Source organism: Microtus oregoni, unplaced genomic scaffold, assembly GCF_018167655.1.
Source record: "Microtus oregoni isolate MIOR12 unplaced genomic scaffold, Mior012 000024F_ref0000369, whole genome shotgun sequence".
Classification (NCBI taxonomy): domain Eukaryota; kingdom Metazoa; phylum Chordata; class Mammalia; order Rodentia; family Cricetidae; genus Microtus; species Microtus oregoni.
The window spans coordinates 11,711,857-11,734,144 of NW_024543083.1; the positions used below are offsets into that span (position 1 = coordinate 11,711,857).

The 22,288-nt window shown below is 43.2% G+C and overlaps 1 protein-coding gene across 3 annotated transcripts; it reads left to right on the plus strand.

The window, feature by feature from the left end:
• The first annotated feature begins 716 nt into the window (after positions 1 to 716).
• Ckap2 (cytoskeleton associated protein 2) lies at positions 717 to 22,203 on the plus strand. Of its 3 annotated transcripts, XM_041673829.1 has the most exons (10): positions 717 to 765; positions 4,135 to 4,354; positions 11,678 to 11,759; positions 13,895 to 13,967; positions 14,056 to 14,834; positions 15,799 to 16,006; positions 16,601 to 16,771; positions 17,755 to 17,824; positions 20,600 to 20,849; positions 21,633 to 22,203. In XM_041673829.1, exons 2-10 carry the CDS (start codon positions 4,246 to 4,248, stop codon positions 21,883 to 21,885), a joined length of 1,995 nt encoding a protein of 664 aa, XP_041529763.1. In that variant the 5' UTR covers positions 717 to 765; positions 4,135 to 4,245; the 3' UTR covers positions 21,886 to 22,203. The 3 variants fall into 3 exon arrangements, with proteins under 3 accessions (XP_041529763.1, XP_041529765.1, XP_041529764.1); XM_041673830.1 differs by lacking the exons at positions 717 to 765; positions 4,135 to 4,354 and adding an exon at positions 4,500 to 4,588 and having other exon boundaries at positions 21,633 to 22,201; XM_041673831.1 differs by lacking the exons at positions 717 to 765; positions 4,135 to 4,354; positions 11,678 to 11,759 and adding an exon at positions 4,487 to 4,588 and having other exon boundaries at positions 21,633 to 22,202.
• The last annotated feature ends 85 nt before the right edge of the window (positions 22,204 to 22,288 follow it).

A 22,288-nucleotide genomic window follows, 5' to 3' on the forward strand; every position in this document is an offset into this window, starting at 1 on the left:
TTTATGAGTGTCTGTGTGGGCGGGGCACATGCAAGGGCTCGCCTATAGGAGACAGAAGACACCCAATGAGAGCTGGTTCTCTCCTACCACCGCAGATCTTGGGGATTAGACTTCAGGTTATGAGGCTTGGCAGCAGGCACCTTTACCTGTTTAACCACCCCCCCTTTTTTTTAAAAAAAAAAGGGCATTAGATCTATATTAATGAAGGTGACATTGAAAATAAAACATAAACCAACCCCACGCAGATTGTCGTTTAATGAGGACAAAGAAGGACACCAGTCCCTCCTAGAGATTGGAGACCGGACACGTAGTGCGGGGTGGGGTTGGGGGTTGGCGTTTTATGGGGCTGAAAAGGGGAACTTCCGGGATGCAAGAGTCCATCTGCAAGTCAGTTCCCCTGCAGTCTCAGTGATTGCTGATCTTATCCTAGGCTTCCTGCATCCTGACAGCCCACTGGTGCTTCAGGTCAACTTTCCTGCCTGGAGTTTCTCCGCCCACCTGAGACTTTTAGGTCTTTAACCTTCAGTGAGTGCGGGCGTTTTGCCTACCTGAAGGTCTGTGCTGAGATCCATGCCTGTTACCCAGGTAGAGCAAAAGGTTTTAATTATTCTGTCCAATGTAAACTAACTCTCTGTCTCTCTGTCTCTCTCTCCCCCTTCCTTCCTTTTTTTCTTTTACATAGTTTTTTTTTTCTTCAAACCAGGCTCGGCAGTACACACCTGTAATCCTAACACTTGGGGAACAGAGGAAAGAGGAGTGCTCCAGGTAAGCCTGGGCTCCGTAGTAAGACCCTAAAAACAAACAAGCAGCAGCAACAACAAAATACCACACAGGAACAAGGAAGGAAGGAAGGAAGGAAGGAGGAAAGGAAGGGAAGGGAAGGGAAGAGAGGGGAGGGGAAAGGAGGGGAGGGGAGGGAAAGCAAGGGGAGGGGAGGGGAGAGAAGGGAAGGAAGAGAAGGATCTCTCCTTTTTTAACCCTTCTATGGTTGTTAAGTTTCTACTTAAGTATTTTGAGTTGGGCAGCAGCTAAAATCACTGACTGCTCTTCCAAAGAACCCAGGTTCAATTCCTAGCACCCACACAGCACTCACAACTGTCTGTAACCCCATTTCCAGGGGATTCAAAGCCTCCTTCTGGCCTTTGAGGGCACCAAACATGCATTTGATGCAACAGATATACTTGCAGGTAAAGTACCCATGCAAATAAAAAAATATTTTTTAAAAAAGAAATTTTTGCCAAACAGCACTTTTCTATATTTTCTTCTGTTTTATAGTTTTCTTTCTTATGCTAGGTGTATGTTTCATCTTGAGACTGTCAGTCCTTGTCTAATGTAAAGTTGAGGTAAAGATCAAAGTTTGCAGTTTGCAAATGTTGAAATTCAATTACCATGACTGTTTATTGAACGGTTGTTTTTGGAAACTGTAAACATCAATCGGTCAGCTAGCCTGGTTATAGTTCTGAAATTGTTGTGCTCCCTTGTTTGTCTTTGTGTCACACCGTCTCAATCATCGCGGTCTTATAACTCTTGACAACATCCTGTCCCTGCTCCGCTTGGGACTATTTCACAGTTGTCTTGCCTTCTCTAGGTCCTTTACATCTCGTGTTAATCTTTAGAACAACAGTTGTTGTTCTGAGTGCATACTGTAGCTGTCATTTAGTTTCTGTAGTTTTTCTTCACTGAACGTTTGTGCCAGAGCCGCCTACTTTCTGAATTTAGTGAGATCCCTTTGAGTACCAACCTTGCCAGGTCTCTGCCATGTCATCTCTGTGGCTCTCTCTCTCTGGCCTTTCTTTCCCAGCTGTCCTCCTTCTGTCCTTAGGAACGACCCACCCTGCCCTCCCACAAGTACCTGTTTCACACACCCACAGGAGAAGCTAATCAACCACATCATATGTGTACAGTTTATAGCCAGCTGTGTTGATGGTGACCTGTTCTGAAAGAAGTCTTCTTTGGCCTTTTAGAAAAGAATCTGTCTTGCCTCCCAACACTGTGGAATGGCTCTGTGTGTGTGTGTGTGTGTGTGTTTTTAAAAACAAGCTGCTCTTTGTGTAGGGTTGAGCCCTCATGAGCTTTCCCCCATCCACTTTGGCATGTCGGAATGAGAGCAAGGAGGGGTGGATGGGAGAGTTTGGAAGGAGTAAAGGGAACGGAGAATGATGTGGTCTTGTTAAAATCTCAAAAAAGAGGGCTGGAGAGATGGTTCAGAGGTTAAGAGCATTGCCTGCTCTTCCAAAGGTCCTGAGTTCAATCCCCAGCAACCACATGGTGGCTCACAACCATCTGTAATGAGGTCTGGTGCCCTCTTCTGGCCTGCAGACATATACACAGACAGAATATTGTATACATAATAAATAAATATTTAAAAAAAAGTAGAAGAAAAATCTCAAAAAAGAAAAGAAAAAAGAAACTCTGTTCTTGGAGTGGGCATATCTGAAAATTAGGGAGAAAACTGCCATGTTGGGAAACAGCAGTCTCAAGGCTTTCTTACTATCTTGGTGTATTGAAATCTCCATGGTTTTTCTTTTATTCTGGGTTTGTTTTAACCACAGACACTTTTTAAAAAAGCTATTAAGGTGAGTTTCACAGTGCTGTGGAGTAATCCTTCTTACATGCCCAGCTGCTTAGGGTTTGGCTGATTCCAGACATAGTCAAGTTGACAACCAAGTCATAGTCAAGTTGACAATCCAGACATAGTCAAGTTGACAACCAAGACTAGCTATCGGACCAATGGAACTTGAGCAATCAGCCATATTGTGGTGAGCGTGTAAATAAATAGCAGCCATATTGTGGTGAGCGTGTAAACAGCAGTGGTGTCTTTAAAAGCAAGAGCTGCTCACCTCTTGCTTCTCCCAAAGTTGGTAAAGCTGCACTCAAACAGGATATTTCCAAAGGAAAGGAAAGCTACAGAAGCACCAGGGCTGTCGCTCAATGGCAGCGCACTTGAAAAAGTCTCTGAGTTCCGTCCCTAGCACTGAATAAATAACTAAATAGCTGGGCAGTGGTGGCACACGCCTTTAATCCCAGCACTTGAGGGGCAGAGGCAGATGAATTTCTGCGAGGTCAGCCTGGTCTACAAAGCTAGTTCCAGGACAGGCTTCAAAGCTACAGAGAAATCCTGTCTTAAAAAACAACAACAAACAAACAAATAAAAAATAAACACACTAACAAAGTATCTGAGGGGGGGAAATGGGAGAAAACAGGAGAAAAGATGACCACAGCTGAGAGCTAGCTGGAGAGACCCTCTGGCCCGAGTAATAAGAAGATAGCATTCTCCCTCAAATAAAACAAGGCCTCTAACATGGCGTCAGTCGTCCTAACGTCTGGGGGGAGCTGGCAAGAGATAGCTATTTAGTAAGCTAAAGATAGCCCACGATCAACTGTAGCTGGGCCCTGGACCCCCATCATTCCAACCTCTCCACAATAAAAAGTTCCCGTTTTGAAGATGTAGTCTCTTTCTGAGAAGATATTTCACACACGTCATCTTCCTGAGGGTTGGGCTTACAGATGTGAACCGCCATTGCCCGACTGTCTGGGTTTTATATAGGTGACATGTTTACACGACGGGAGTGAAAGATTATAGCAAGACACCTAAATAAACAAATATAGAGAAAACTGTCCAACAAGCGTTAGTTCTTCACAGGAGATTATATACTGCCTCGGAGGAACAGAGAGTTACGGCCTTTTTTTTTTTTTTTTCTTTTCTCCTGTTCACACTCATATGTAGTCTTATCACTCAGGAAGCCAGGGAAGATTCAGCGTTCTAGGCCAGTACATTGCAAGACTTTCAATTAAATAGTAACAGCTCAAAGGTATATCTCAATTTAAGATTTTGTCTGCAAGCTGTGCAAACATGAACACCCAACATCTGAGCTCATCCCGCCTGAGAGATGTAGTCACAACCCACTTGAGTTATGTAGTTCGAGAGAGCATTTGTGAATATATACTCCTCAGGGAACTTTCCAGCTGCGTCCTCGGTGAGAGCACCAGCAGCCGTCTGGCTGTGTCTGAAGACTAGTCCTGACTTGTCCACCCTAGTCTTGTTAGATCCTGAGGATTCAACGAGCCCGCTCCGCCTCCGTCGTCCATCCAGCTGGAAAGAGCAACGTTTGATTTTTTGAAAACTCTCACCAGGCTGCCAACCTTACAGACTCCGGGACGGCTCCGCCCCTCGTCCAGGCCCCGCCCCTCCTCGCTCATTGGTCCGTTCAATCCACGCCGGCGCCGAGGCGCGCACTTTAAGAGATGGCAGAGTCCAGGAAACGCTTCCCAGGCCGATCTGGGAGGAACACCTTGCCGGTGCCCCGGGACCTGCAGCTGCCCCCGACCAAGAGAGACCAGCCGGCCTTCAGAGGTGAGTGGCGGCGCCTCACGTCCTCCGGAGAGCCTACCCCGCGTCTCGGTGCTAGCCGCCCGGGGCAGCGGTTTTAGCGCGGTGGTCCGGGGTGGGGGGGCGGAGCCGCATGGACCCCGACTGCGCCTGCGCGCCGGTTCTCTTGCTCTGAGCGCCGAGGCGAGGCTGGGGCTGTTGGGGACGTCCTGGACCTTTTGGAAAACTGGAGTTGAATGGGTCTGCGGCAGTAACACGGAAAGTGTTTCCTCACCCAACTTAGCTCTGTAAGTTGGTCAGAAACTTGGAGACTGGTACCTCATCTCTGCAGTTGTTTCTTGTAGACTGGCTTTCTGAAACCGTGTGTTGAAGTGGTGTTCCCTGGGAAACGCGGTTATCTGTCTGTCGGCAGTGTCTGTCCATCTGTCTGGTACTTCTGGACTGCAGAGAATGTGTTCTTACTCAGGGCAGTTGTGAACGTCAGGCTGGCTAGGTTTCTCTATGCTAGACACAAACTAGAATCCTCAGAGAGAGGAGAGAACCTACATTGAGAAATGCGTCCATAAAATCAGGCTGTAGGCAGGTCTGTATTACATTTTCTCTCTCTCTTCTTTCTTAATTGATTGATTAGATTTTAGCCGGCATGTATGTCTTGTGTGAGGGTGTCGGATCCCCTGGAACAGGAATTACAGTGTGACAGTGTGAGCTGGCACGTGGGTGCTGGGAATTGAACCCGGGTCCTCTGGAAGAGCAACTTAACCGCTGAACCATCTCTCCAGTCCCGCCCCCCCCTTAAATCTATCCGTCTCTCTTTTTTTTTTTTTTTGAGGGGAGGGCGGAGTCTGAGATAGGATTTCCCTGTGTAGCCTGTTCTTTGGAGCCTGCCCTGGAACTGCTCCGTAGGTAGGGCAGGCCGGTCACTAACTTATGGAGATTAAAAGCGTGCGCAACCACCGCCCGGGGTATCTTCTTAATTGCTTCTTTCTTAAGTGATTGAGGGGGAGGGCTGTGAGGGGGAGGGCCCAGCCCATTGTGGGCGGAGCTACCCCTGGGCTGTCTTGGGCGCTGTAAAAATCCTGGCTAAGCAAGCCAGTAAGCAACTTTACTCCTTGGCCTCCAAATTCCTGCCCGTAACTGCTTTTGAGGATGAATTGTTCTATGGAATTGTTAATAAAACGAATTCTTTCTTCCCCAAGTTGCTTTTCAGTGTTTAATCACAACAATAGTAACCCTGTGACAGCACCTTTTATGGTAATTTCTGATGAATGGGATCATTTCTCTAAGTTGAGAAATTTCCTGTTATATAAAAATAATTTATTTTCCCAGGGACACTTATGACTAGTTAAGGTGCTCTATAGTGGCATTTGTTTTATTCTGGCTAGTGCCCAAGGAAGAGCCAGCCTTGACTAGAAGATTTAATAGTATATAGAAATTACTTTAGACTAGCGCATTTTACACACGCTGTCATCCTTCCATCACTTTTGCGTCCCAGCGCCAGGTTACACTTTGAACAGTGTAACCAGAGACAGGAGACTGTACATCTGTACACTTGGGGAGGCAGGAGATTGACACAGCAAAGATAATTGCCAGATTTATTTAAGTATACCAGTGTTATTCTTTTCTGAATAAATTGGATCGTCATTCCCCAGATGGAACTATTTTTTTTAAACATTTATTTACTTGATTATGTATACAATATTCTGTCTGCATGTATGCCTGCAGGCCAGAAGAGGGCACCAGACCTCATTACAGATGGTTGTGAGCCACCATGTGGTTGCTGGGAATTGAACTCAGGACCTTTGGAAGAGCAGTAAGTGCTCTTAACCGCTGAGCCATCTCTCCAGCCCCCAGATGGAACTATTAAAATTCTTTTATAAAGCTCCAGTTTAAAATTCTGTGTCATAGGGTCTGTTTTCACCCTGAGAAAGTAGCTGTCTATAACGGAGGTGGTTCCATTACAGTCTCTACACGAGAGGCAGGAAACTGACTCCAGGAGTTCAGAGTTCCAGGTCCAAAGGCCTAAACCAGCAACTCCCAACCTGTGGGTCGTGACCCCTTTGGGGTTACATATCAGATATCCTACATATCAGATATTTACATTACGATTCATAAGAGTGGCAAGGTTAATTATGAAGCAGCAATGAGATAATTTTACGGTTGGTGGTCACCACGACCTGACCCATTTCACTCAGGCATTTAATTCTCCATAATCAGTTGGTTTTTTAAATGTACCTGATTTTGAGGAGTACTTTAAATTAAACAAATTTTAAGTTCGCTTTTAAACTTGTTTTGAGTGACCTACTTTAGGGATTGCCTTTGACAGCACACACAGAAGATTGTACTGGGAGATGTAAATTGGTCTCCCCAGCTCATCTTAGGTCTATAAATGAATTAACATTTGTACTTAGTGTGACTACAAACACAATTCTGGGCGCATGAAGAACATTTGTTACTTTTTTACCTTTTATTTTATTTTGAGACAGGGTGTCCCTACATAGCCCTGGCTGTCCTTGAACTCACTCTGCAGACCATGCTGGCCTAGAACCACAGACCTCTACCTGTCTCTCTGCCTCTGCAGTGCAGGGACCAAAGGTGTGCACCTCCCACCCAGCCATTTAATCACTTGTAAGGTGATTGGTCACTAATTTTTGGTTTTTCAAGACAGGGTTTCTCTGTAGCTTTTGGAGCCTGACCTGGCATTAGCTCTTGTAGACCAGGCTGGCCTTGAACTCACAGAGATCCGCCTGCCTCTGCCTCCCGAGTGCTGGGATTAAAAGCATGGGCCACCTCCGCCCGGCTCAATCACTAATTTTTATGCCCAAAATTACCTTTGTTTTAGCAGTTTACAATGAATTAGCAACTCTCAACAACATTAGGATTTTATAAACTAAGGTAGTTTATCCCTGGTAAAATTTCCGAGGCTTAAAAATGACATTTTTTTTAATTGAAGCGATTTTCATTCCAATATATACTTTATACACTAAATACAGTTCATGGAGAAAGTGGGAACCTCTTTATTCTGGATAGTGTAGATGTAAATAAATCTAGGTCAATTTAACAGATCTTTTATATTCAGTAGCTCATGTAGTCACAAAAATACAATTATAGCCTAAGTCAATTTTACCGAGCTTTTATATTCAGTCGCTCATTTTATCATAAGAGTGTAACTGTAGCAGAGACCAGGAAGATTGGTTGCCATCAGGAGACCAAGAATAAAAGGTGTACAGTTAATTCTTACCACAGCTCTGCATGACTCAGTTTCTCCAGACAGTTAAACCTTAAAAACGTTAAGACGCAAGGTGACAAGCGACAAGATACCTTTAAGTCAGCTGTTGTCAACATGCATAGACCATTGTGTGCAGAGGAACATTAGATCCTTTTAGCTGTTAGTCCATAAGGCCTGTTTGACATGTTCAAACTCTCTGGCTTGGCTTCAAGCTTTTATGGTTGTGTTCCTGTCTTTATTTATCTATTTAGCCTACCTAAAAGAATTTAACCCTTGTTAGAGATATAACTTCAAATTTATATCTTAACTTTTTTGTTTTACAACCTCACTGATCCTGAGAAAGTTCAATCTCATCCAGAACTAGAGATAGCAGTAACCATGAATGAGAGAACATTCTGTGTAAACAAGGACAAACAAGTTGTGGATAGAGTTTTAGCAACCCTTTTTTTTTTTGTCCTGGAAATATATCTTAAGCATTATTTTTAAATCACCTTGACTGGACAGTTTTAAAATATGTTTGTTTGTTTTTTTGGTTTTTCGAGACAGGGTTTCTCTGTGGTTTTGGAGCTTGTCCTGGAACTAGCTCTTGTAGACCAGGCTGGTCTCGAACTCACAGAGATCCGCCTGCCTCTGCCTCCCGAGTGCTGGGATTAAAGGCGTGCGCCACCACCGCCCGGCTCAGTTTTAAAATTTGAATACTAAGCTGAGCATGGTGGCTCATTTTAATTCCAGTTCTTGGGGAGGCAGAGGCGGGCTGATCTCTGAGTTCAGAAAGTTCCAGGACAGCCAGGACTACACAGAAAAACCCCATCTCAAAAACCAAAAAGCAAAAAAATTAAATACCGTGAGATGTAACCGTAGCAAATTTGTCATTTGCAGTAAGAAGTTTTCCCTAAAGGGGGTGTTGTGCCCCTCCTCCCCTTAGTTTTTCCCATTCTCCATACCCTATCTCCAGAAACCTTGAGGCCTTATGACATCAGGGCCTGATTGCCTACAGCTAGCTAGGAGGAATGCCTCACCCAGGTTAGGGTGCAGTGACTTTTCTCCTGGAGCAGATATTAGCTAACATCTAACGAGTCCTGCTGTGTGATTATAAGTGAGCACAGCTGGAGTTCTGTCTGAAGATGGCAGTTGTTTAGCTACAACACTTGCAACATCTTTTTTTTTTTTTTTTTTTTTTTTTGGCTTTTCGAGATGGTTTCTCTGTAGCTTTGGAGCCTGTCCTGGAACTAGCTCTGTAGACCAGACTGGCCTCGAACTCACAGAGATCCGCCTGCCTCTGCCTCCCGAGTGCTGGGATTAAAGGCGTGAACCACCACCGCCTGGCAACATCATCTTAATAAAGAAGTTGAATCCAAATTACACACGTAGGGTAATGCACTAAATTAATACACCTGTGAACAATCTGTTGCACCATTAGGCCCTGTAAGTGTCCAGGCAAAGTGAATGAAAAAAGAAATAAAGGGCTGGAGAGATGGCTCAGGGTTAAGAGCATTGCCTGCTCTTCCAAAGGTCCTGAGTTCAATTCCCAGCAACCACATGGTGGCTCACAACCATCTGTAATGAGGTCTGGTGCCCTCTTCTGGCCTGCAGACATACACACAGACAGAATATTGTATGCATAATAAATAAATATTTAAAAAAAATAAATAAAAAGGAAAGGAAAGGACTCGCTGACTGCTCCTAGGTGAGGTGGAGGAGGAAGCTGATTGTAGGCACGTGGGAAAGAGCATAGTCAGAAAGCGAGATGTTGGGGGAGTACAGAGTGGATATGGACAGCCTGAACTGGGGGGAGGAGGGAGAAGGGAGAGAAGGGAGCTGGGGCAGCAGCCAGGAGGCCAGAGGTATTAGAAAGGGTAGCCATAATATCTGGATTATATAGGGAAGAGTAGCCTAGCCCCTGAACTGGAGAGGTCAGGGTATGCCAGCCATACCCTGTAACAGGTAGAGACTGAAGGATGCTGGGAGACCTGACTTATTAGCATGTGGATTTTTAAATTCATGTTTATATCATCTAACAATTTAGCTGTGGGAGCCCTGTTAAATCTGTGCTGCTGAAGTTACTGCTGGAAGATTTTAGACAGTGGGTCTCTAGCCTTCCCTTGTATAGTTTTCCATTAGCTGTTTTTATTATAGGCGTCTTTATACTGTGAGATAACAATAGGAGCCCCTGTTGGAAATAGTTTACCTTTTACCTATTCTCAAGCGCACAGTGACTTCTTCCACAGTGTAAGGCAAGGGAACCCCAGAACAGAAAGACTCCGGGAAGACCAAGCGTGTGGACTCAGCATACCTTGTCTTCAGGTCCCTCGGAGAGGCACAACTTAGAGTTTTTTTGGCCCAGAGAAACTAGCTGTGCACCCTGGTGACCACTCTGACGTGGGCCCTGGTCTCCCTGGTGGCAGGAAAGTGAGGGGACTCATGCAGGGAGCCCACTCAGTGGAAACTGTATGGCCCACTCATGACCTACTAGAGAAGCCAGAACCATTTGCTTGTTCTGAATAGGATTACAAACTCCTTCTGCATATGGAAGGAGCCCAAGTCTTTTGTTTTTTTTCCAAGTCAAAGCAGGACAAAAAATGAACGTGAGGCTCCTGTGTTCATGCCAAGGTTACAACAGTCCCTCTTTGTTTTTGTTTGTTTTTTCAGACAGGGTTTCTCCAGGTAGCTTTGGAGCCTGTCCTGGAATTGTAGACTAGGCTGGCCTTGAATTTAGAAACCCGCCTGCCTCTGCCTCCTAGCCCTGGTATTAAAGGCTCGTATCACGGCCTAGCTCCCTCCATTGTTTTTTCTTAATGGAAAACCTGTCTGTCAGCTTTACTAGAAAACTTGTTCTGTGCCCTCCTTACCCCACAGTGTGGGGCCTGTTTGAGACCGGATGCCAGTGGTGGCAACCGTCCTTGTCCTGCAGGAGTCCTGTAGACTGAGTGTGGACCAGTGAGCAGCAGACTGGAGAGTCTGGAGCGCCCTTCAAAGGAAGTGCTAGACATATGTTGAGGAGCACTCCTCCTCTTCCAGGACTCCCCCAGCCATTTGAGCAGCCTTTCCAGCAGCACAAGGGGCTGGTGAAGGAGGCCATGTCCCTGGGGACCTCCATATTTGTTAGAGAGATAACAAGCCTTCCTTGTGAGGAATCACTCTGCACACTAGAGAACGATGAAGGAAAAGCTCTTTGATAGCACTTGTCTGGCTTTTGGCTAACACCCAAAAAAGAACCGGCCTTGAAGAGAAAATTTCAGTTGCTTATATCAGTGATTGTCAACCTTCCTAATGCTGTGACCCTTAATACAGTTATTCATATTGTGGTGACCCCAGCCATAAAATTATTTTCATTCCTGCTTCATAACTGTAATTTTACTACTGTTATTAATCATAATATAAATGTCTGTATTTTCTGACAGTCTTAGGTGACCCCCGTGAAAGAATCATTGGACTCCCCAAAGGGATCATGACCCACAGGTTGAGGACCGCTGGCTTATCTGCACTTTAGGCTCGTGCATTTTACATATGCCGTCATCCTTCAGTCTGCTTCAGGTCCTGGCTCCAGGTTACACTCTGAACAGTTTAAACAGACAGGAGCCTGCAAGTCTGGTCACTCAGGCAGATGGGAATATTTCTGACACAGCAAAGATATGGCCAGAAGTATTTCTTAACTACATCAGTGTTGTTCCTTTCAAATAGCTGTTAGCTAGGGTCATCCTGCCCACCTGGCAGAGCTATGTTTTTACTGATAAGAGCACAGGGGACTTAGTGGTTGTGACCCTACTGTGCCCACCTTGAGCAGCTGTTAGAGGACTGTCCTTTGTTATGGGACTAGAGCCAAAAGGCTGGTCAGTCCATCCTGGCAGCTTAAATCTTACCTCTTACCTGACTGGTTAGCCTCACTTACCTGTGGGGTGTTTGTGGGGGCAGTGCTGGCTTCACTAAATTCTGCTTTGTGTGATTTAATGTCTCCTAAGCCAGTGCATTAGGGCCTCCTTTATAACATCTGTTCTGTTCATCTGAATTACTTTCCCATCAGTACAAACAATACTGTCTCAATTTTCCAAGTAAAATAACCTTTTACTCAACCATATTTGATGTTTTAACTAAAGTTGACTTTGTTACTCCTTCCTCTTTAGAACAAAGAAAACAAAAACTCAAGGAATATCTGTTAATACGAAAAACAATGCTTCCATACAAACAAGAAAATCAGATATCCAGGTGAGGTCAAGTTTAATTCAGTTCTGGAGAATTACATTAGAGTTGTCCACTAAGAACCTAACATGTACCACGTTTCTAATTTTTAACTTTCCTACTAACCATATTTAACTTTAAAAAAAAATGAATTTTAATAGCACCTAATTCAATTAAGATTCCAGATACCATTTCAACGTGTGGTATTTAAAAGCATTAAGAGGAATGGAAGTGTATTTCAGTAGTAGAATGCTTGCCACCAAAAGCACCACAAAAGGAAAGGCACTATGGCATTTAACCTTCTCTTTTGGTATCAAGACTTCAGACATCTCAGTTTGTGCCTGTGGCTACTTTATGTGGGTGATGCACTGGATCATCATTTTCTCTGTGTGTTCAAACTCTTAAAGGGGAACAATTAAGTTCCTTTTTATTTTTTTGTTTTTATTGGTCTATATACTCCTACTCCCTTTCGTTCCTCCCTTCTCCCCTTCCATCCTTAATTTTTTTTTCTGTGTGTATATTCACTTGCTCATCCACCTGTGCAGGTGCATGCAAGATAAAGTACACATGCTGGTCACAGTAATCTTCAGGCGTGTGTGCCTCTAAATCAAATTGAGGTAGTTGGGCTTGGAGACAAACAGCTGCATCTGCTGGGCCATCTCACTGGTCCAAGAGAAAACTAAGTGTATGTATATGCACAGAGATACTGACGTAGGAGCTATGCTGTGCTGTAAAAGTCAGTGTTTGGTTTTGAAGGTCTGCATTCTTTTTTTTTTTTTTTTTTTTTTTTGATTTTTTTCGAGACAGGGTTTCTCCATAGCTTTTGGTTCCTGTCCTGGAACTAGCTCTTGTAGACCAGGCTGGCCTCTGCCTCCCGAGTGCTGGGATTAAAGGTGTGCGCCACCACCGCCCGGCCTCTTTTTTTTTTTTAATTTATTTATTTACTATGTTTACAATGTTCTGTCTGTATGTATGCCTGCAGGCCAGAAGAGGGCACCAGACCTCATTACAGATGGTTGTGAGCCACCATGTGGTTGCTGGGAATTAAACTCAGGACCTTTGGAAGAGCAGGCGATGCCCTTAACCGCTGAGCCATCTCTCCAGCCCCAAAGGTCTGCATTCTAAACACCTTAGCCTCAAACTTGAATTCCTTCTGTCCCCAGGTACAGGTCATAAGTTGGTACCACTGCAGCAGTAGTGGGTAGTTTCATGCATCTTTTAGACTATAGTGCCTAGTATTTGGTCAAACAGTAGCCTAGGTGCTGCAGTAAAAGAATCTTTTTTTTTTTTTTTTTTTTTTTTTTTTTTGGTTTTTCGAGACAGGGTTTCTCTGTGGCTTTGGAGCCTGTCCTGGAACTAGCTCTGTAGACCAGGCTGGTCTCGAACTCACAGAGATCCGCCTGCCTCTGCCTCCCGAGTGCTGGGATTAAAGGCGTGCGCCACCATCGCCCGGCAAAAGAATCTTTTAAGGCTGGCGTAGTAGCACACGCCTTTAATCCCAGCACTGAGAGGCAGAGCTAGCTCTGTGTGAGTTGTATGTGAGTTCCAGGACAGTCAGGGCTGCACAGAGAAACCCTATCTCAAAAAACAAAAACAAAACAGAAGAAGAGGAGAATCTTTTAGGTGTGACTAATATTTGAATCCATGACTTGGAGGACAGCAGGTGACTCTCCACATAGGTGGACTTCATCCAATAAAAAAGCAGAGTTTGGGGATGATAATCTTATTCTGATGTTGTTAGGAATTAAGTTTCATTTGTTTTAAAATATCAGATTTTGTCAGTTCTATCAAATAATATGTTTTTCCACATTTTAGCGTGCTCTGAATTTGTGAATCTGTTTTAGAATTACTGGAATGTCTAGTTGACAATATTTCCTAACTTGATTTTATGCACAGTTGGTATCATTTTGCTAAAGGATCGTCAGATGCTATGCTAGTCTATAGCTAAAAAATAGTTGGGCTAAAACTTTAAACCCATCTTGTTTACTCCATTAACTACACAAATATTAATTTACTTCTCACCTCTATTTAAGATTTAAAAAATGGGGCCTTGACTGTAGCTCAGTGGTAGAGCATTTGCTTAGCTTGTATACAATCTCCCTTCCCTTCCCTAACAGTAAATCTCCTTTGTACAGAAGTGATTAATTTTTTTTAACTAATAGAGATCAGCAAGTGATGACAGTGGAAGATCCGGTCCAAGAAGGGAAGAAAGTTCTGAAACTCAAAACCGAAATGGTAAGATATGTGTCTAGCATGCAGACATTTCCTACACTCTTTATGAAGAAACGAGTTATGGAATATTAACTTCTCTTAACCTTTGTAGGCTGATAAAGAAAATATTGACAACACAGTTGAAAAGAACTGCATTCCCTTAAAAGCTGATGAAGTCACCAGTTCAGAAATACACAACTTGAAGGATAATATTCAAGCTGTCCAAGACCAGGCGTGTCACCTTAAAGACAATAAAAAGGTGCAAGCAGCTACAGAGAAGCCCAAACAGGACGCTAACATGCTGAAAAAGCGAGTGCTTGGCTATTACCACGGTCAGGTTGTGCAGTCTAAGATTAACTCGTTTAGAAAGCTCGCGAATGTCAAAGGAGAGACTCCAGCAGCCACCAAAAAACCTCCCGCTACCATGTCGAAGGCCTCAAAGGCTCAGTCTGCGCCTGGAAACGCCGTCAGCATAAGAGCCTCAAGTGTGAGTGCTGCCGCCACGTTTGTAAAAACCAAGTCTGTGAGCTCTCCGTCGAGGAACACCCTTGTGCGACCACCTGTTAGAAGCAGCCTCCACAGTAACGCCCAGGGCGCTGGGAAACAGGGCCCCGCCAGGACCCTTGCCAATGTTACAGTCAGAAAGGGGCCTCTTGAAAAAGACTCACGGCAATCAGAACGGGTTGTATCTGTTGTCGATACCCGTCCTCAGGACACAAAAAGAGATGAGGCACCGTCAAGAAGCATAGCATCTGAAGGTGTAGCCAGGACTAATTTGTCTAATACCAGACTGATGGAAAAGTCCAAAGCTATCGACCAGCGCAGGTACTCAGTAGCAGGAGCAGCTGTCCATAGGTCAGTTCAGCCCAGAGAAAGCACAGAAGACAGAAAGTAAGTAGATGAAATTCACTTTGTCTTCTCTGTTTTCAATAGAATACCACTTGTGAATTTGGCTTGTAATTAATTTCCTTGAATGTATGGGAATTTCTTTAATTGATTATTTTCTGCCACACAGGCAGCTTTATGTATGGAGTAATAAGTCCAAAAAATTGTGTGCTTAAGTGTAGTTTGCTGGTTGCTTTTTGATCTCAGCTCATTGCTAATAACAGCTGAGAGATACCAATATATTCTTCAGTTCTTTATTTTAGAATGTTTGTTTGTTTGTTTATTTATTTATTTATTATTATTCTCTCACACATTACATCCTGACAGCAGTTTCCCCTCCCTCCACTCCTCCCAATTCCTCTCCCCACCTTCACGCTCCTCCAGACCCATTCCTCCTCCATTTCCCTCCAGAAAAGAGAGGCCTCCTAGGGATGTGTATGGGAGGTCATTGAATCCCCTGGAACTGGAGTTCCAGGTGGTTGTTTGCCTCCTGCTGTTGGTGTGAGGAACCAAACCTGGGTCCCCTGCAAGAGCAGTAAGCACTCTTAACCTCTCAGCCAGCTCCCAGCTCCCATTCTTGGATTCTGTGAACATATATTTGATCTTGTTATGTTCAGGAGTTCACCTCTGCAAACATTGTATGTCCCACCAGTTTAGAACTATGTGTAGACTTAAAAGTTTTTTTTGTTTGTGTATGGGTGTTTTGCATACATGTGTGTCTGTGCACCATGTGTGTTCCTCGTGCCCATAGAGACCAGAAGAATGTGTCAGAGCCCTTGGAACTAGAGTTACAAATGGTGTGAACCGCCATGGGTGCTGGGAATCACACCACGGCTCTCTGGAAGAGCAGCAGGTGCTGGTGAGCCTTCTCTCCATCCAGCCCCAGATTTAAACTATATTTACCTACTCCAGTTAGCAGGATGCCATCACTAAAATCAAAGTAACGTTTATATCCTGCTTCTGCTCGTAGAGCTCGGATGACTGAGTGGAGAACTGGCAAAGGGAAAGGGCTAAAAAGGCCTCCTAACTTAATAGCTCATCAGTCTGAGCCACAAGGACAGAACAAAAACCCAACTGGGTCCTTTTGGACTACCATGGCAGAAGAAGATGAACAGAGAGTATTTACTGAGAAAGTAAACAAAACAATTTTGGAATGCCTGAACCTGATTAATAAGAAGGTAGAGTCCATTTTTTTTTAAAGTATGAATGACTGTTTTACCTGTGTGAGTGAATGTCCGTGTGTGCATGGTGCCTGCAGAGGCTAGAAGAGGGTGTCAGATGCCCTGGAACCGGAGTTACAGATAACTGTGAGCCACCATGTGGGTCCTGGGAACTGAACCCAGGTCCCCGGCAGAGCAGCCAGTGCTCTCAACCTCAGCACCATCTCTCCAGCCTTCTAAGGTAGGGTCTTCATTTTTGTGCATTTTATAAGTCAGGATTTTTAAAAAAAATTCGTTTATTATTATTAATGTTTATGTACTTAAATGAGTTTATGTGTATCACATGTAAGCAGGTGCCAACGGAGGCTAGAAAGTGCTGGATCCCTTGAATCTGGAGGCTCTAGTCAGTTGTGAGCTGCCCAACGCGGGTGCTAGGAACCAGCTCAGGTTCTCCCGTGGAGCATCATCAAGTGCTCTTGGCCGCTGTGCTGTGTGTCCAGCTCCCGCTTTTTATATTGTCAACTTTTTATATTGCTCACTGCTCTTGATTATAGTCAGATTATCAGTGGTTTATAGTTTGTAGCTCACATATTTTATTTCTTGGTATTTTAGGGATGTCCAAAAGAAGAAATTTTAGACACATTGAATGACCTGATTAGTAATATTCCAGATGCCAAAAAACTTGTTAAATATTGGATATGTCTTGTACGTTTGGAGCCAATCACAAGTCCTATTGAAAATATTATCTCAATCTATGAGAAGGCCATTCTGGCAGGGGCTCAGGTAAGGTCAGATTTTTACTGCTCTTCGGTTTCACAGTGTAACAATTCAGAGTTATTTTGGAGCACATCATAGTGTAACTTGATAAGATTGTGATTTCATATGTAGTAGTGAATATTTAAAGACCAAAAGAGGACCTGGAAATATGGGTCAGTGGTAGAGGTCGGAGACAGGGTTCAGTGTGCAGCAGCAGGAGCGGTGCCGGCTGCAAGGATTACTTTATGCATGATTTCAACCTTGTAAGACTTCATTTGTGTACCAGGGGTTATAAGACTTTAGAAAATAGATATAAGCTGAACTAAAAGCTTAATGAACCAGAGTATTTTAGCACTAAATATCCTCCTGTGCATTTCCCATGATGAACCGGGAGACATTCCGTAGTCATGGCGCTGGCAACAGTGATGTGCTACAGGCAGAAATTGTAGAGGTCAGAGGGGGCACTGGTGCAGAACTGGGAAACCAGGATCAAAACTGGGCGCGAAATTGAAAACAGAACTGATTATTCTAGAACTGAGTTCTGAAACTAGGACTAGGGGCCAGGGCTTCCTTTTACAGTCTTGGGAAGAGCTGCTGCTGCCCGGCAGAGAGTTAAATTTGAACATGTGAAATACGCTGAGTTGACCAACTTAAGGTACTCAGAGACCAGGTACAGGCAGGACCCCACTGGCTTTGAGGGTTTTTAGACGGTACTGAGTAGAACGGTAACTAGCCATTGTTCATCGACTGTGTTCTGTCAAGCAAGCATTATTAGTTAGCAAAGGCCTACAAATTGGGGATTTTTTTCTTTTAATGATAAAATTCTGTCCTTTAAGTTCATTTTTCTTACTCTATTAAGTTGAAAAAAAAAATAACCATTTTCAATCTTAACAACAAATGTTTATTTTAAAATTGGAAAAATTTTCACTGTGTCTAATATGTTCTGTTTATATAACCTTATTTTTGACCATGTAAACTTACTTCTTTTTAAAAACATTTTTAAATTTAAGCCTATTGAAGAGATGCGCCAAACAATCATAGATATTCTAACAACGAAGAGTCAAGAAAAAGTTAATTTGGGTAAGTTTTCCTTCACGTGAATTGTAACTTTGCTAAAATCTACTGATTTGGTTTTCCTTTTATCTTACTTAGCTTTTCTAAAGTGAGGTCTTCTCCATGTTCTCCCACAGACCTACTTTTGAAATTCGGTAGATCTCTTTAGGGCTGGTGACACTGCGACCTAATCACCAATACAACTGCCTTTTTTTTCCTTTTTTAAAACTGAGGCTGTTTGATGAGATAATCTCTAAAGACCTGTTACCCTGTTAAGTTCTATGATCTGTTCTGTATACTAGAAAGTTTGTATATTTATAAAGTTTCAAAGTTGTAAAGGAAATTAATACACATATTCAGAAAGGAAAGCAAACTTACTCAGAACACTGTTCCGAGGCACAGTAGTCAGTGCCTGTATTCCCAGTGTGAGCGGAGGCTGAGACTGGAGGATTACATGTTTGAAGCTTGATTATATAGACTCAAACAGCAACAGCATTAATTTAACGTTCAGAACTCATAAGTCAAGAGCAAAGCTTGAAATAAAGGCAGTGATCTTACTGAACTCTTAGATTTAGTTGTCATAATGTCTGTTAGTTCACAAATGTGAGTGCTCTTGCGTTGGGGCGTAGATGTTCAAAATTGAGACATCATCTTGGATTTTTCCTTTGATAAGTATGAAATGTCCTTCTCCATCTGTTTTGATTAATTTTGGTTTGAAGTCTATTTTGTTAGATATTAGCATAGCTACACCAACTTGCTTCTTAGGTCTGTTTGATTGGAAAATCTTTTTCCAACCCTTTCCTCTGAGGTAATGCCTGTCTTTGTTGCTGAGGTGTTTCTTGTGTGCAGCAGGATGGATCCTGTTTCTGTATCCATTCTGGTAGCTTGTGTCTTTTTATTGGTCAGTTGAGTCCATTGATATTGAGAGATATTAATGGCCACTGATCCTGTTATTATGTTGTTGTTGATGGTGGTGGTTTTGTGTGTGTGTGTGTGTGTGTGTGTGTGTGTGTCCCTTATTTGGATTTTGTTGGTGTGAGATTATTGCCTGTGTTTTCCTGGGTGTGTTTCCTTGGTTTGGAGTTTTCCTTCTAGTACCTTCTGTAGGGCTAGATTTGTAGATAGATATATTTAAATTTGACTTTGCCATGAAATATCTTATTTTCTCCATCTATGGTGATTGAAAGTTTTGGGAATAGCAGTCTGGGCTGGCATCTGTAGTCTGCCCAAACTACCTGGCCAGTGACCCCCTGACCCAGCTTCTGGACACTAGCAAATCACTTTTCCTTCCTTCCTTCCTTCCTTTTCTATTCTATCATCTCTTATATTCTTTTGATAGTTCCTATTTTCTTACCTAGATTTTCCACTTCTAGAATTCCCTCAGTTTGTGATCTTTATTGCTTCTATTTTGATTTTCAGGTCTTGAATAGTTTCCTTCCCTGCTTTTTTTTTTTTTTTTTGTATTCTTTAAGGGATTTATTGATTTCCTCCTATTCTTTGGTTGTCTTTTCCTCAAATTTTTAAAGGGACTTTTTCATTTCCTCTTCAAAGACCTCTATCATCAAATTGTTTCTAAGGTCCTTTTTTGTGTTTTAAGAATAGTCAGGTCTTATCACACGCCTTTAATCCCAGCACTCAGGAGGCAGAGGCTGGCGGATCTCTGTGAGTTCAAGGCCAGCCAGGGCTGTTACACAAAAAGGACCTGTCTTGCTGTCATGGGATAGGTGGGCTCTGGTAGTGACACACTGCCATGGCTGTTGCTGATTGCATTCTTACACTGGAGTCGAGGAATCTGGTTTTGAGATGATTATAAGGCTAGATCTGATTTCTGAGTTTGTCTCTGTTGGATGGTGCTTCACTCCTTGCTTTCTGTTTTTTCTTTGGTCTTCTAGTCTTTTATTTTTTACAGATTCTTAATTTATTTATTTATTTATTTTTTGGTTTTTCGAGACAGGGTTTCTCTGTGGTTTTGGAGCCTGTCCTGGAACTAGCTCTTGTAGACCAGGCTGGTCTCGAACTCACAGAGATCCACCTGCCTCTGCCTCCCAAGTGCTGGGATTAAAGGCGTGCGCCACCACCGCCCGGAGGTCTTCTAGTCTTTGTGGCCTGGATTTCTGGTGGCTGGCATGACCTCTGATCTAGTAGGGAGTCTCTGTCCTTTGGTGCAGCAGTGGGTCTTTGTTCTTCTGATTAGTAGTATGGCCTCTCTTTCTGACTGCTGTGGTCTCCACCTGAGCTGCTGAAGTCTCCTCCGGTTGGTGTGGTCTGTTCTTCCAGCTGGAGTGGGCTATACCTGGACAGATGAAGTGCGCTAGAGTTGGGAGGGTTAACCTGCTTTCTTGTATTTTCCAGGAGCACTCATGGGTGGCACCACTCCCTATGGGATGGGCCCAACCACATCAGTCATTAATAAGAAAATTCCCACAGGCTTGTCCACAGACCAGTCTTGGGTGGGCATTTTCTCAACTCAAATTCCCTCTTCCCAAATGACTCTAGCCTGTGTCAAGTAGACATAAAAGCAGCTAGTCCATTCCTTTTTATAGGTGACAACAACCCTTTGTTCTTACTTCACGTATAAAGTTTTATCTAATTTACTAGTTAATTCTTCTTCAACTGTGCCGTGCATGACCCATAATCTTAAGAAATGGAATGGTTTCATTCTTGAATTTGTATTTCACAAAGGATATTAAATACTTGTTAAGCCCTCGGCAGCAGTCTACATAGGAAAAGTCATGACTGGGAGATGCAGTTTGGTTCTGTTATTTTGAAATTTCAAGTTTAAATCTTCAAATTTTTCTATAGGAGAAAATACTGAGGAGGCTCATGAAACCAAGGGACATAGCCAGGAAGTAAAAACTGAAGACACAAGTGTCACTCTAGAGCCAGGAGATCCAGGAGCGGAAAATGAGTGTCAGAGGAACGTTCAAGTATGTGAAAACAGTCAAGACCAAGAAGCAAAGGATCCAACCAACGATTTTACAACCCCTGATTCAAAAACTGAAGCAGGCTGCCTAATTAAATATAATGTATCTTCTACACCATGCTTGCAAAGGTAAAGGTTTAAAAGGTAGTGTGATTTGTTTTCATAAAGAATGTTAATGCCAAGCAAGGGTCAGATCCAGAGCCCTGATGTGGTGGCTCACGTGTGCAGTCACAGAACTGGGGAGACTGCGGCAGTTAGGTCGCTGTGGATTGAAGTCCAGCCTAGACTACCCTGTTTCAGACAAAACACAACAAGAAAGGAAATTATCAAAGAAGTAGAAGGTCATTGGGACAATTCACCTTTTGGTTACTCTACTGGCTTTGCTTTTTCCTACGTGATGCCACTTTGCAAAAGCCTGCGCTGGTTTTCCACCGCAGGCCATCTGTCCCACCCTCACCTTTCCCCAGACATTTGTTTTAAGGATTTATTTTTATGAATATGGGTGTTTGGCCTGTATATGTATGTATCTTGCACCACATGCATGTAATACCCACAGAAGCCAGAAGAGGGCGGTGGATTCATTCCCCTGGGACTAGAGTCACTAGACAGTTGTAAGCTGCCTGTCTTGTGATGCTGGGATTTGAACCTGTGCCCTTCCCACCAAGCATTTTCAAAAGGAAGACTTTTTTGGGTTTACATTTATCACTGTATTATTAATGACTGTTGGGCTTTTTTACAGCTACTCAAGTGTCCTTATGATGCAGATTGTTCACTTCTGGGAACCTGCATCACCTCTCCCTTTCTATAAGACAGTCTGTCACATGGCTGCCACATAGGAGTACACTACAAGAAAAAGTGTAAGATAAACACTTGAACACGTTTTTGAATTTGTGAAATAATTTTGTTTTTCAGTATGAAAAAGATGCAACATGGTAAAAATTCCACATTTAAAGAGCTAAAGTTTCTCACACCGGTGAGACGTTCACGCCGCATTCAGGAGAAGACTTCACAATTGCCGGACATGTTAAAAGACCACGACCCTTCTGTGTCCTCCCTGGAACAGCTGTCTGATTTGGGGGAGGATGCTTTCGTTTGCCGCCCTAACGCAGCGCTGTACCCTCTGTTCTCTGAGACTGACCTAGCAGGGCAGAAACAGTGCTCCTGAGCCAGGAGGGTTGTGTTATTCCTGTGGTGGTTCTCGTATGCAGGTCTGAAGCTGCCCATATGCCCACGTACAATACAGTGAACTTCCTAAGCTTGTTTATTGTTTTCAAAATAGGTTAGCTTCTTCACTTCACTAATTACTTACAGTAATGAAACATAACCAGAAAATGGACTTTATTTAAATTTATATTTTACATTGACTTTTTATCTAATATGTTTATAATAAATATCTGTATAATGTTCTAATGACATTTATTGATTGACTTAGTTAATGCTGGAACTGACTTTAGGATCCTACTATGGGGTTACAGTCTGCTGCAATATGCATTTATTTCTTTTTTTTTGTTGTTGTTGTTTTTTTTTTTTTTTTTTTCGAGACAGGGTTTCTCTGTGGTTTTGGTTCC

Excerpts from the sequence above, each read along its gene's own strand:
- Ckap2 (XM_041673829.1), top strand. The coding sequence starts at position 4,246 with ATGGCAGAGTCCAGGAAACGCTTCCCAGGCCGATCTGGGAGGAACACC. Across the intron at positions 4,355-11,677 it reads AGACCAGCCGGCCTTCAGAG|AACAAAGAAAACAAAAACTC; the intron begins GTGAGTGGCGGC and ends CTTCCTCTTTAG. Across the intron at positions 11,760-13,894 it reads CAAGAAAATCAGATATCCAG|AGATCAGCAAGTGATGACAG; the intron begins GTGAGGTCAAGT and ends TTTAACTAATAG.